General features: G+C 36.5%; 2 protein-coding genes across 2 annotated transcripts; one reads left to right on the top strand and one right to left on the bottom strand.

The window, feature by feature from the left end:
• Positions 1–2,291: 2,291 nt before the first annotated feature.
• On the top strand, positions 2,292–5,242 carry med9 (mediator complex subunit 9). Its single transcript, XM_041778122.1, has 2 exons — positions 2,292–2,399; positions 4,718–5,242. Exons 1-2 carry the CDS (start codon positions 2,320–2,322, stop codon positions 4,935–4,937), a joined length of 300 nt encoding a protein of 99 aa, XP_041634056.1. The 5' UTR covers positions 2,292–2,319; the 3' UTR covers positions 4,938–5,242.
• Positions 5,243–5,691: 449 nt separating this feature from the next.
• On the bottom strand, positions 5,692–6,888 carry rasd1 (RAS, dexamethasone-induced 1). Its single transcript, XM_041778272.1, has 2 exons — positions 6,549–6,888; positions 5,692–6,434 (listed from the first exon to the last, which is right to left on the bottom strand). Exons 1-2 carry the CDS (start codon positions 6,817–6,819, stop codon positions 5,911–5,913), a joined length of 795 nt encoding a protein of 264 aa, XP_041634206.1. The 5' UTR covers positions 6,820–6,888; the 3' UTR covers positions 5,692–5,910.
• Between the last annotated feature and the right edge of the window lie 7,172 nt (positions 6,889–14,060).

The raw sequence follows: 14,060 nt of genomic DNA, 5'->3' as shown, positions 1-14,060 counted from the left end.
ATGGCTGGGCCCCTGAAAGGCACAGTGAATGGGCCCTCCTCAGACACCTTATGACAGTATGAATGCATACACATTTGATCTGTCGCCATATATACTGACATTACTATCTTGGTCCAGTGGGCCAGTCACCATGTAAGTACTGCAAAAATAAAAGCTCATACCATTTTAAGAAGAGGGAGTTTACATTTTTAAACAGGCAGAAACAAAAAAATAAACGTGTATTTTGTTGTATTCATGAGTGTTAATGGGTACTGTAAAATTAAAGTTAATCATTGCTTAAATTTAGAACAAAGTATATCTTTTTTTTTAACCTCCATGACCCAAGGACCCAGAAACCTTAACCCCCCCCCCCCCCCATGGGTGGCCTCGGGTCTATGTGTAAACCTAGTACAGTAACAAAGTGAAACCCAGATTCTCCCCTTGGGAACCACAACAGTACGTCCTCTTCTTCTTTTGATGAGATAAGATCATAAACCTTTGGGTCAAGAAATTGAAAAGACCTTTTGTGTTTCTAAAAAAAGGAAAAAAATGATAGCTAGGAGGAAATGCAGGATAGTTGGAATGGTGGATAAAAATCCTCAGTCAACTTCCTCACAAATTCAGGCTGTCCTGCAGACTCAGGGTGCAAAAGTGTCAGCTCGGAGCATACGTCGTAATCTGAATGAGATGAAGCGCTATGGCAGGAGACCTAGGAGAACCCCGCTGCTGACAAAGAGACATAAAAAAGCCAGACTGGAGTTTGCAAAAATGTACCTGAGTAAGCCACAATCCTTCTGGGAGAACTTTTTGTGGACAGATGAGACTAAGGTAGAGCTTTTGGGAAAAGCACATCATTCTACTGTTTACAGAAAACAGAATGAGGCCTACAAAAGAAAAGAACACAGTACCTACAGTCAAACATGGTGGAGGTTCAAGGATGTTTTGGGTTATTTTGCTTCCTCTGGCACTGGGTGCCTTGACTGTGTGCAAAGAATCATGAACTCTGAGACTATCAAAAATTTTTGGGCCTAGTGTCAGAAAGCTGGGTCTGCATCAGAGGTCATGGGTGTTCCAGCAGGACGACCCGAAACATACCTCAAAAAGCACCAAGAAATGGTTGGAGACAAAGCTCTGGAGAGTTCTAAAGTGGCCAGCAATGAGCAATGATCTAAATCCCATTAAACACCTATAAAGAAATCTCAAAACTGCTGTTGTAAGAAGGCACCAAATATTAAGGTGAGGGTGTCAATAATTTTGTCCAGCCCATTTTTTGAGTTTTGTGTAAAATTATTTCAATTTTTTCTTTTTTCTTCAGATTTTTTTGTGTTGTTCCAATGCACATAAAGGCAATAAACACATGAATACCAAAAACATTTGTTGATTGCAACAATTTCTGGGAGAAATGGTGTATTTTCTGGAAAAATTCCAGGGGTGCCAATATTTTTGTCCATGACTGTATACTATGGACTGTTTTGGAAAATCATTGTTACTCTTTTTTACATCATAACCTTGTGGTAATTATTCATCATGGTACCTTTCTTACAATGATGTATTTAGACCTTATTTTAAATAGAATTATGCATGAAATTGGTTTCATGTCAGCACTCAGTGTATTTCACAATTTAACCTCACAAAAGGCAATACAGAAACTTTTTATTGTTGTCAAAACACTGAAAACTCTTAAATTGACTTCCCTCTTGAATTATTATAACCCCACTCTGTCAAAACATTTTCTGAATCTTCCCTGGCAGATTATTCTTTGCTTTGTGTAATTAAGTTGTAAGTAAGTAGTTTTGAATTCCTGAGGTCAGTATTTTTCTTTAATTTTAGATTTTAAAGTAACCAATTAGTGTGAGCCCAAAACCCAAAGCTATGTTCTATTCTCATCACTCTTTTCTGCAATATGAAGTGGCTGAAGTGAGGTTTTATAAATGTTTTCCCATACCTCTGCACAATTTATCCACTGCAAAATATCCTAAATATGTTTTCTTACTATGCTGCATTAAAAATTATTTTTATATTTGATTATTTTTTAAATGTCACATTATTATTTTTGCAACTAACAGGCCCTTAGGACTATGACAGAGACTTTTCTACTTTGGAATAAGCATACATTTTATCATGGTGAACACTCCTGAGCATTTTTGGGAATCCAACTAAACTGAATAAACTCATTTGAGACCAAACCATTGAAATTTCAAATTACTTTGACGAAACTGAATTAAAAAGGCGATTTTTCAGAGTACAATTTCATTGAAGTCTACAAATTAAACCCCGTCTCGGTAAACTGACGTCACCATATATGACGACAACCTCCTGCGCCGCGGAGCAGAAGGCATCATGGCGGTGGCTCAACCGAAGCTAGAGAAAGAAGGCGAAGACTGCTCTTTGCTGCCTTTAGTCCACGACATTATAAAATGGTAAAGTAACAGAGAGTTTTATGTGCATCTTATATTTATTCATGGCTCAGTGGAAACTTATTTTCATACCTTAAACTTTCGTTTTAGTGGCGTTGCTAAACTTGTTGATAGCTAACGCTAACGTTAGCCAAATCCCCACGAATTTCAGGAAAGAAACAAACAATATTTGCCTGATTCACGAAACTCTCTCTACGACTGTTTGTGGATTGGAGAGAATTTCTAAACTCGCCGTATGCAGAAGATAATGTTAGTTATCACTGACAGGATTGAATATATCCTTCATCATGCACTTCTATCTGATTGTGTAATGTTTAATGCCATCCATTGTCTAATTTCATACCCGTTGTGTTACCATTTTACACTTAAAACTATTTATGTTTATTTTTTCTGTCTCAAATGCGTTACAGTTTGGATGAAATTTTTCATTGTAGAAGCTGAAAAATAGCTAGCTTATTATTTTAATTAAACAGCAACTTCTCTACTATTTAAAGAAGCTGGAGGCACATGGGACACTGACTTATAAAAGAGAGTAACAATATTATGTTAAAAATGTTTGGCCACCCAATCCTGTGTACAATGCCCTGATATATGTGGCCAGGACTTCACATGGTAATTTTAGGTCTTGATTGTATTAAAATATCAGCTTTTAAGAAATAAAATGAGTGAAGAGTAGCCTGTCTGAGTAGAATTTAAAAATCGTATGATGTTTATTTTTTCTGGCCCTTTTGGGTCTTGTTGCCAACAAATATCCCATATTACTGGAAAAACAACACAAAAACTTACAACACCCAAATGAGACATTTTCATGGTACAAAACCAAACCAAACAAATACTGCATGATTGCAATGATACTGGACAATATTGCAATTTGTCTTTCACTGACAGTATAATTAGGTCTGTCCAGGTTAATCAAGTTATTTGAGAGTAATTAAGATCCACAATTAGTGCAGAAATTATTTTAAAATCACGAGTAATCTCGTGATGTATTGTCCCTTTCAACACACTTAAGTCACATCAGACATCACACAGCTTGCACCGACAACTAAATGTGGCGAACCTATTAGTAAGACTATAGGGATTATGGCAATGGGCGAATTTGCCAAAGTGTTGAAGTATCCCTTTAAGACAGTAGAAACATACAAAACAACACAAAAACAGTTCTGAATGCAAAACAGTGGAATTTAAAAATGTGCTAATAAGGGTGCAATTAATCACAATTAACTACAGAAAGTATGAGATTAATTGCAATTAAAAATTGTTTTCTTTTGACCTAAATATCATTCATCAATCCAAGTATTTATATAGCAACTTTTGAACAAATCAGTTGCAGTTCAAAATGCTTTACAGGAAGTGACAAAAGTGACTAAAAATAGATAAAATTACAAAAGAATTTAGAAATGAATGCACACCATAACAAATTTTTAAAAATGATTTAAAAAGAGACAATTGGAATAAAAAAAGAGACGGCGGTAAAAGGCATCCAAAAAAGAAAGAATTAATAAAATGGGAAACATTAATATCAGTAAAGTATGATAAAACAATCATAAAAGAATTAAAATCTCAGATAATTATAAATCTTCAATACTGGACACAGAGAGAGTAGATGATCCTAATTAGAGATGAATACAATCCTTAATTAAGAATTTAAATGTGAATAAAATAAGAAATAGAAAACAGTAGAACAATAGGCCTAATTGTGATAATACTTACAGTAATAAAATTATAAAGTACTACGTAAAAGCCAGACTGAATAAATCATAATGGTAATATGAGTCTACTTTCTTGGTAGGCTGAATTTCACACCAGAGTGGCTTCATATTTTTCAAAAGATAAAAAAAATGTCTTTTCTGAAAACAATGGTACATGTACAAAGTGCAGTAGTGGCACTTTAGTAAAGTTAAAGGCCTTTCTACAGGCATTTGTGTGAACCTTTCATACACTACAGAATACAAAAGTAATTGCAGCCTTTATGTGATTTCACAGCCTGACATGGCTAAATTAGATTAATGGAGCTGCACTAATTAAAAACTAATTAAATGAAACTGAAATTGAAAACAAAAAGTCAAAATAAAACGAAAGTAAAAACAGATAAAAATCTAAAAGTAATTAACCTTTTTTCAGACATGTTTGTTATGATGAATAGTACAAGCTGAATGTTGAATGGCATGAATCCAATTTGCCGTAGTATGCCAGAAGCTGTTATTAGGGTCCAGTTTCACCTTGGGGATTAATTAAGTCCTTCATTCTATTCTGTAGTTCTAACTAAAAAAAAGTAGAGATCACAAAACTAACGTTTCTTTTTTCCCTGTCTCTGTAAGCATGGACAAGGACAGCCAGGATGTCCACCAAGAACTGGCCAAGCTGAAGTCGAGGATCCAGGAGGCTCGGGAGCAGATCTCCAACATGCCCGGGATAGACAGCAGTCCACAGGAGCAGCAGCAGCAGCTGGCCACTCTGAGGGAGCAGGTCCGCACTAAGAACCAGCTTCTGCAGAAATACAAAAGTCTGTGCATGTTTGAGGTCCCCAAAGCATCATGAAACTGGTGGATTTATTACTGCTGTGATGGAGGACGCTCAATCCTTCCTTAATCAGGAGGGATGATTTGTTTTAAAGCTGACTTATGGAGACGATTCAAGAGTATGGGGGACATGTAAATATGCACAAGGACTTATTTTCCCTCTGTTGCACTGCATTGCAAGACAGTGTTACCTTTGAGATGTGATATTTTGTTTGCAAGAATGGACATTTGTTCTTGTAGCATTTGTTTAACAGATGTTTTCAAAAATGTGTTCTTTTGATGCATTTTAAGATCTGATTTATAATAAAATGATGTCATTTAGAATTGATGAGCCTTTTTAATTGCAGTGATACTTCTGTTGGTCCGAGACTTGAAGGAGCAGCTTTTGGTCAGTCATAATTTTAATTTAACTGGCTTGAAATAATTTGATAGTCATGACTGTGTTAATCTGCAGGCTCCCAGTTTAGTCTGTCTGGATAATCATACAGTGACATCTGATAAAAGTGTAGTGGTGTATTTTTGACAGGTTGGCAGGAAGGAACAATATCAAGTGTACTTTTTTACTGTGCAGTGTCTACTGTGACTTTGTTTTGCTGAAAATGAATTGAAAAAGGAAGACAGTTTATGAAAGTAACAACTGGTTTTATTTTCTCTTATGCAAAAGATGACGCAGACAAAATAAATATACATTCAGAATAGAATTTGTTCATGACGCAACAAACATTCAAGTAACACGTGATAAAAAAATAGCTAAATGTAAACTTTTTTCCCAAGTGCCCTTTTAGGCAAGCAGATGTAGAGGCAGATTTTACAGCATTATCAGTACTGCATCACTACACAGGAGCTGAGCTACGTGCTCCACGTGCGTCAACAGAGTTTGGATCACATTGTCAGTGTCGCCTCGGAGGCTCAGGTCTACAGTATTTGCGCACTGTGCGCAGAAAGGCAGGCTCATGAAAGTCTCAAAGTCTTTTTGACGCACAAGCAGGGGGTCAGCAGATGATGCAGCCTCTCTCTTTGGCCTGCCCGCCTCCTATAGCTTTCTCCTTTATGTACATCAAGTCACTGTGCACGCTGGGTCTCCGCGCAAACGGTGCCACGACCCCGTATGCGTTCCCGTCTTTGCACTTCTTGTTTCTGAAGGACTTTCTGTGCAGAACCTCGCAGTACTGCAGGGTAACTTTGCAGTGCCGATCGGGGCTCATCTCGTTGGGCAGCTTAGCCATAGTAAACAGAGTCTGAAACATTTGGTCTACGTTAGTGTTCTTCTTTGCTGAGATTTCAAAGTAAGCGCAGTGCTCCTCTCCGCCCACCAGCTGCTCGATCTCATCCTCCCGCACCTCGCGGTAAAAGTCTCTGTCACACTTGTTGCCGCAGATGACGAGCGGGACGTCCACGTTCTCCTTGGTTTTGTTTCTCAGGCAGGACTTGGTCTCGTAAATCTGGCGCTTCAGGCGCTGCACCTCCTGGAAGGAGTCTCTGTTATCCAGGCTGAACACCAAGATGAACACATCACCTGAAAAACACAGGAGAAAAAAGGGTTAATACCAAATAATAACAACAATAAAATGAAAACCAACGAGCTCTTTGCGCATCTTTGTGCTTTAAGGTGTCTCAAAGCTCAACTCACCAGTAAGAATTGAAAGTCTCCTCATTGCAGGAAAGGGGTGATTTCCAGATGTGTCCAAAATGTCCAGCTGATAAACGTCTCCCTTGATGCTGTACAATTTCCTGTGAAAGTCCTCAATAGTTGGCGTGTACTGGTCGTCAAACCTCTCGTTCAGAAACCGAGAGATAATCGCAGTCTTCCCAACTTTGGTGGAGCCCAGAATCACCATCCTGTGGCAATTCTTAGCCGGGATGTCGAACTCGTTCTCGGATGGGGACATCTTCTTAATCATACTTGCAGCAGTTGCACCCGGAGGGTGGACGATGCTGAGGCAGGAGATGGTTTTAAATCCTTTGTGGGATCTGAGGGCTTTAACCTCGCTGTCTCGCTCTGTGAAGCCAGAAGAGCGCAGGCTGAGCAATTTATGGGAGAAGTTCGCCGCGCCTCCCCAGTGCGTCATGCGTCACGCTCCAGCTTAGGGAGCTGGAGCGAGACCCGAAATTATAATGTTACTATGGCTTTATTTGTGCGTCAGCTCTGTCCACTCCTCATTACCAGAGAACAGGAGAGATGTGAGCTTGTTTTTACAGAGAATTCGCTTATCGCCAAACATTTGCTCATGTTTTCATGTGTATTTACCACGAGCATAAAAAAGTAAGAGGCGCAATGTGGACATGATTACTTGTGAAGCATTAAACTAACAAGTTTTGTGCTTCTGAAGAACCGGACCTCATCATACTAACCTCCTGAGTGCATGTACAGAAATACTTTTTTTGTTGACGTTGTACAAGTAGAGCTATAAGAAGAAACAGCCAAACTGGTTTTCACCAGTTTCTTTCTTATTTAAAATGAGTGTGACACCTCTTCAGCAGGAGAAAGCAGCTGGATTCTGAGAGGTTAGAGAACAGAGGGGGCGCAGCAGTCTGCACAGGCACACAAGGCATGAGGAGGTTTGACTGCTCTAATGTTTTCACAGATGCCTGACCTCATGTATCATCCCTTTCACTCAGGTTTGCATTTTATACACAGAATACTCCACTTTTGTCGTTTTTATACTTTCATTTTATTATTTAGTCAAAAAAAAACAGGACATTTTAAGGAACAGCAGCAATGGTAAGCTTTGCCCAACTCTCTATTTTGATGATTGGATAGTGTAGCATGGGAAATTTCCCTTTGTAATTTCTTATTAGGTTTATCTTTTTCTTCTTTAGTTGTGTTTGACATGTAGTGGTGTCTCTTAATTTTTATTTTCCTGGAACTTTTGAAGACAGTAATTATAAAAGACAAGTAAACAGCAGTTGCACCAGTTTTTGAGATAAAAATCATGAATATTTAACATGTTTTATCATGTTTTTATTCTGCTAATGATAGTTTAAGTACAATTATACATAAGCAATTATATCTCATATTTAAAAGTGGAGCTATCATTTTTGTGCCCTGATGCTCGGCTTCCTTGGCATAAAAATGTCTAATTGTTTTCAAAATGGCTTTAAAATGGAGCCTCTGGATCTTGGATGTCTGTTATTTCTAGCTGTTGCAAATGTATTGAAATAATGAACTGGTGTTTTACTGTGTGGTAAAATATTCAAATAACAGATATTGCTCCTAGGGGCGTAGCGAGGGATTTTACACAGGGCCCCCCTTAACCGGCTAGCCAAGCAACAAATGTCGCATCATTTTCACATATTTCTATGCCAGGGGTGTTAAACTCAGTCACAGCAGGAGCCAAATTCTGAATTTAGGTCTAACCTGAGAGCCTAGGGTCAACATTTAACCATAAACTGTCAACCTCGTTTTCAACAGTAATTAATTATGGTGGAAAAACACTGAGCACAGATGACAAGTGATTTTGAGATTAGAAAAAGTCAAAATAGGTTTAAAGGCTTAAAATCTGAGATTAAAACATCAAACTTATTTGTTCAAATGGTACAAACACAAAATTAAATGACAAATTAATGTTTAAACAGGCAAATATATGAAATAGAAAAACACGATCATGTTTTAAAGGTTAAAATATGAGTTAAAATTTTAAATTGAAGTCTAAAAGGTCAAAAAATGGGATATAAATTTAAAGTTAGTAGTTGAAAAGGGCAAAACCTAAGATAAATTTTGAAATAATGAGTTAAAAAGGTTAAAATATGACCTAAAACATTAAAGTTGTGAACCTTAAAGATCAAAATATGAGATAAAAAGTCAAACACAAGTTTAAGCCATAATTGTGGAATGCAATATTGAAAATAGTAAATGAAAACACATTTATGATTTCCCCACATTCCTGACTTTTTTTCCTCTTTATTTTTTCAGTTTTTTTTTTTATGACTTAATGAGAATATTTTAAATCATCAAGGTTAAGTTTACATTTTTCTACTGGAGGAAATCTGCAGACCTCATAGTGTTGGTCCAGTTATAACAAAAATATGATGTGATCTTGCAGGCCGGGTAACTGTTCCAGGGCCCAGATTTGGCCCCCAGCCTTGAGTTTAACATCCCTGATCTATGCATATAAATTTATTTTTGAACCATAATTTTTGGATTTAAGAGCAAGACTATTACAATGGTGAAATTAAATTTACTAGCATCATTTTGCAGCGCTGTACTACACCATTTGGACATTTTTTAATGAGGAGCAGGGGCCCCCCATCACTCTGTTTGATACAAATTTCTGTCTGTTGACTAACACATTTAATTGCTTTTGATTCAATAATGACATTATCAATATAAGAAAAAATAAATAAAAACACCCATTTCATTGCAGGCTTCCCAAGGGCCCCTCCCTACTGTGGGTGCGGGTAATCAGCACCCTTTTCTTCCCCGTGCTATGCCCATGATTGCAAATGAGGGTCAAAATTTTTTCTCCATATTTCACCTGTCTCATGTTAAAGTATTTAGAGTGAGTTTGAGCTAAGACTGTTGGGTATTTATATCTTAGATTTGGCTATGTCTGGTAGTTTTCTTGCCTTTTTACCTGAAAGAGTGTCTTCAGAATATTTTTCTCTTGCACTTTGATTTCACGCAGCTAAATGAGGAAGGGTTTTTTTTTCCTGGGGCCTCCAACTTAACAGAACCACCTGTGCTTGGTCAGACCAACAAGTTTGATTTAATTCAAAATAAAATACTCAATTTTATCAGGGGTCGAGCTGAAAATCTGGTAGCAGGAAATGTAATTCATGTAAAAAGGTTTAATTGTGATTATTATACAAGAGGCACTGAGGCAGCATAATCACATTCTTACAGCATTAGATGCAATAAAAGCACTCAAATTAGATCTGACGGTCGCCACTTGAGAAATACAGTCCTCTTCAAATGGAAGGAAATTTCCTAAAATATCTCGAAGAGTTCAGGAAGAAATTTAGTTTCTTAAAATAAAAGGCCTATCTCTGCCTCAGACAAAATGTGAGATTATATTGTATGCAAGCAACAACGTAAAAACGTCACAATGATAGAAAAGAGAAAAAAACAAAACAGAACTAGTGAACAGCTGGATGCGACTGGTGCCTGGAGCCATCAAACCCAGTGTTATTGATTTCCTGGTATGTGTTAATTGAAGAGCCCCACAGATAGACTAAAGATAGAGCCCGGCGTTTGTGACTCAAACTCTGCTCATACACTTAAGCACCTTAAACACTTATCACCTTTTACTCATCTTCTCACCTGTGCTGAGAGTAAACGGCTTCGAAGGAGAAACTGCTGTTACTCATGCTTTTATCTTCAGCTTTAATACATCTGAATTATTATGTATGCAGGTTTCTTTTCCATGTAACAGCTCTTTGTTGCTCATACCATTCACAAAGCTTCAAATAAACCTATATGTATGCTGTTATGTTATGCATTTGTTCTGTTCTTTGTATGTTCTGTACAAAAAAAGAATAAAAAAATTACATGAAAGTAAATTTATAAGGAAAATAGGACAGGGATGTGGTATTGTTGGGTTACTGCGGTCATTAAACTGAACATCCACTGCCTCAAAATAGTCCTGAGAAGATTTGAACCCACCTAATTGAACATGTTTTCGTACTTTTAAAGTGACATTTTGACACTGGTCCTCACTGAGTCAACGCTCCCAGCCTTCCAAAGCTGCATCATGCCCGCATTTAGTTGAAATGAAGGTTGACATTTAAATGATTCATCACTCTCCCCACTTCTCCTCGTCTCTCTGTTGTATTATAATGCCTGAAATGAAATAAAAGATATTATTTTACACAATTTCCACAGCAGGTCAAGTGTATTCATAAGTCTTTACCTCCATGTGAAACCCAAAACTCAGCAACACTGATGACCTTTTTATAGCCCACTGTGGGGCATTGGGGATGAAACCAGATAGGTGTACTTAAGCCCGGTTGTTCAAGGCCTGAGCCGTAGGTTTGTGTAACCCGGCTGGAGCAGACCAGCTCGACACCCTTGACCATTGGTCGGTAATTAAGCCAGTGTGTTCCCAGGGATAGGTATAACAGGACACGTGCAGAATGGCTTGTTCATAGCAAGGGGCTGTCATAACACTACACCTGAAGAAGAAAAAAACAAGTTGCGGGGGGTGTATGTGTTTATGCATTTCCATGAAGATTTTTTTAACAGTGAAATATGAACTGGTAATGTTTTTATGAGTAAAAAGTCACTAAAAATATCTAAAATCACCCATGAATTAAATTAGATACTGTATTGTATCTAATAGCTATATGACATGTTGTGCACCCACATTGCAATGAAGGTAAACAAAATCTATCAAATCATATTTAATCTTAAAGTTTTATATTTTGTTTTATTTTTTGTACCTTTTTGTCTTCATGCCACTCATTGTGTCCTATTGTAATCTTCACTATCATGCAGTATCATATCTCTTTATTGGCACTCACTGGATCATATTATATTTGAGCATATATCTTAATGTGCTGTGTCATAAATCTTATTCTTTTTAGTCTGCTTTAATAAATAAAAGTTGTATATTATAAACATCCCAATGATAAAAATGTTAATTGTATAGCTATACAATTTTAATAGTTGTATGTTTATTGTTGTGCTATTTATTAAATGAACTGTACAGGCAGCCAAATGCAAACAGAATTCAGATCAAGTGCATCGTAACGTATCGTATTGAATTTTGTCGTATAATAATGAACCATTATGTAAGGCACCATATATCATATGGTATGTTATGGTAAGTTATGGTATGGTATCACATTATATCACAAGGTATCATATCATACTGTATTTCATTTTATGGTATTAAATTGCATCATGTCATTTCATATGCAAATTATATTGTATAATAGATCATATCCTATAGTACCATATCACATTGTATCTGAACATATCACGTTGTATAATATCATATTGATGGGATTGTGTCCTATCCTCTCTCATTAAAATATATCATATTATAATGTGCTTTAATCTATTCCATCATATCGTATTGTATTGTATCGTATCGTATCGTATCCCATCAAATGATATGGTATTGTATTGTAATGTACCCCAATGTGTCTTACATCGTGTCCAGTATCCCAGTATCGTATTGGATTGTATCATATTGTAACCTATCCTATTGCTTTTCAACATATCACAGTATATTTTATCCTATCAAATCATATTGTGTCAAGTTGTGCTGTGTTGTATTGTATTGTATCTTTTATTGTTTCTCATTGTATTATATCAGACTGTATAGTATTGTATAATTCACTTTATTATATTATAATGTATTTTATCTTATCATATTTGGTCTTTTTGTGTTGTGTTGTATCGTATTATATCATATTGTATGCATTGTGTAACATTGGATTGTATCCTTTTGTATCACATTGTATCCTATATCGTTCTGCAGTATATCATATTGGATTGTATGGTATTGTATCCTATCCTATAGCATTATATCATATCACAATGGATTTTATCCCATCATATTCTGTTGTGTTGTGTTGTGTCTCATTGTATCACATGGGGTTGTTTGGTGTAGTACAGTATCGTATCGCATTACAAAATACTATAATGTATTTTATTCTATCCCATCATAGTGTCATATTGTGCTGTATTGTGTCGTGTCGTACTGTACCATATTTTTTTGTGTTGTATCAGACAGGATTGCACGGTATTGTATCCTATCCCATCACATTACATCATATTCTAATGCATTTGATCCTACTCTGCTGTGTCATATTTTGTTGTGTTGTTTCATATATTGTATCACATAGTATCATATTGCTTAAACATATCATAATTTATTGTATGGTACGGTATTGTGTCATATTACTGTATTGTATCGTTTTATATTTGTATATCATGCCATATGATATCATATATTGTTTTATATGGTATCCTATAGTATCACATTAAATGATAATGTATCATATAGTATGGTAAGGTATTGTTTAATCATATCGTATCACATGGTATCATGTCATATTGTACCATATCACTACATACAGTCCACAGTACTGTACTGTTTTCTTTATATCATATCACATCACAGTGATCAAATCATTTCTTATCAAAGATATCATAAATGATACCAAACCATATGGTATGGCATGTTATCATCATATCATATCATATCATATCATATCATATCATATCATATCATTGTTTTGTATCATGTGTATTGAATTGAGTAGCATCTTGCAGTTACATTTTAATTCTGGTAGTTTTTAAGTGATCAAATACTATTTTTATAGTACGCTATTTTCTATGAAAGTAGTTTTCTAGAATGAACCCATTTCTTGGTAAAGGACAGACCTAAAAGAGATCATGGCTTGAGCTTCGAAGAGCTCTGCTTTTGTTTGTTGGTCATAGAAAGAGAAACATCAACATCCTCAGGGATTTTTCTCTTGAGCCTCAATGCCACACACACACTGAAGTTATTCACCAGAGAACCAGCTCATGGTCAGTCCTTGAAAAAAAAAAAGCATAAACTTCCAGTCTAGTGTAATTTTTCTTCTAGGCACATGCTATTCATCTGTGTGGGTCTATTCCCGTCTTTGATGTTGAGCCATGTTTGTGTCCCAGCCTGTCTGCAGCCTGTTCTGTTACATGGCCAGACTTCGACATGCACCGTCCTGGCAACATGGCCCTCAAGCAGAGTCAACACACCAGCTGCAGCCCACTCAGGCTTAGGCCAATCATACGTATTAGTCTAATTTCCTTCTCAGCCATGTTTGCCTTTATTGATTAGTAAAGAGGACAGAAATGACTGGATAGAAAGATTCTGTACCCGATGTCAGGACACGACGCTTCGAAGCTGATCAGCGTTGTGGCTTTTTTGATCTGATGAAGTGACAGAACCACTAATAATAAACTGACATCTTAGTTGTTTTCTGATTTTAGACTAGGAACTTTTATTGTGAAGGACCCTGTATTTTCAAAAATAAAAGACAATGAAGCCTGCTTGTGTTTTTCAGTGAAATAATGACAGAACTGAAGATGTAGCGGTGACATTCTTTGGAAAGCTATTTTGTGTTTTGCCTTTATTCAACTTGAATGTCTGAAGAATTTGTGGCTGCACAACAAAAGGGAAGAAAAACACAGTTTGCAATTAAAAATATCTCA

Source organism: Cheilinus undulatus, linkage group 21 (genome assembly GCF_018320785.1).
Source record: "Cheilinus undulatus linkage group 21, ASM1832078v1, whole genome shotgun sequence".
NCBI lineage: Eukaryota > Metazoa > Chordata > Actinopteri > Labriformes > Labridae > Cheilinus > Cheilinus undulatus.
Note: the sequence above shows the minus strand (reverse complement) of the source record. Positions and strands in the feature narration are given on the sequence as shown.

Excerpts from the sequence above, each read along its gene's own strand:
- med9 (XM_041778122.1), top strand. The coding sequence starts at position 2,320 with ATGGCGGTGGCTCAACCGAAGCTAGAGAAAGAAGGCGAAGACTGCTCT. Across the intron at positions 2,400-4,717 it reads GTCCACGACATTATAAAATG|CATGGACAAGGACAGCCAGG; the intron begins GTAAAGTAACAG and ends TGTCTCTGTAAG.
- rasd1 (XM_041778272.1), bottom strand. The coding sequence starts at position 6,819 with ATGATTAAGAAGATGTCCCCATCCGAGAACGAGTTCGACATCCCGGCT. Across the intron at positions 6,435-6,548 it reads GAGACTTTCAATTCTTACTG|GTGATGTGTTCATCTTGGTG; the intron begins GTGAGTTGAGCT and ends TGTGTTTTTCAG.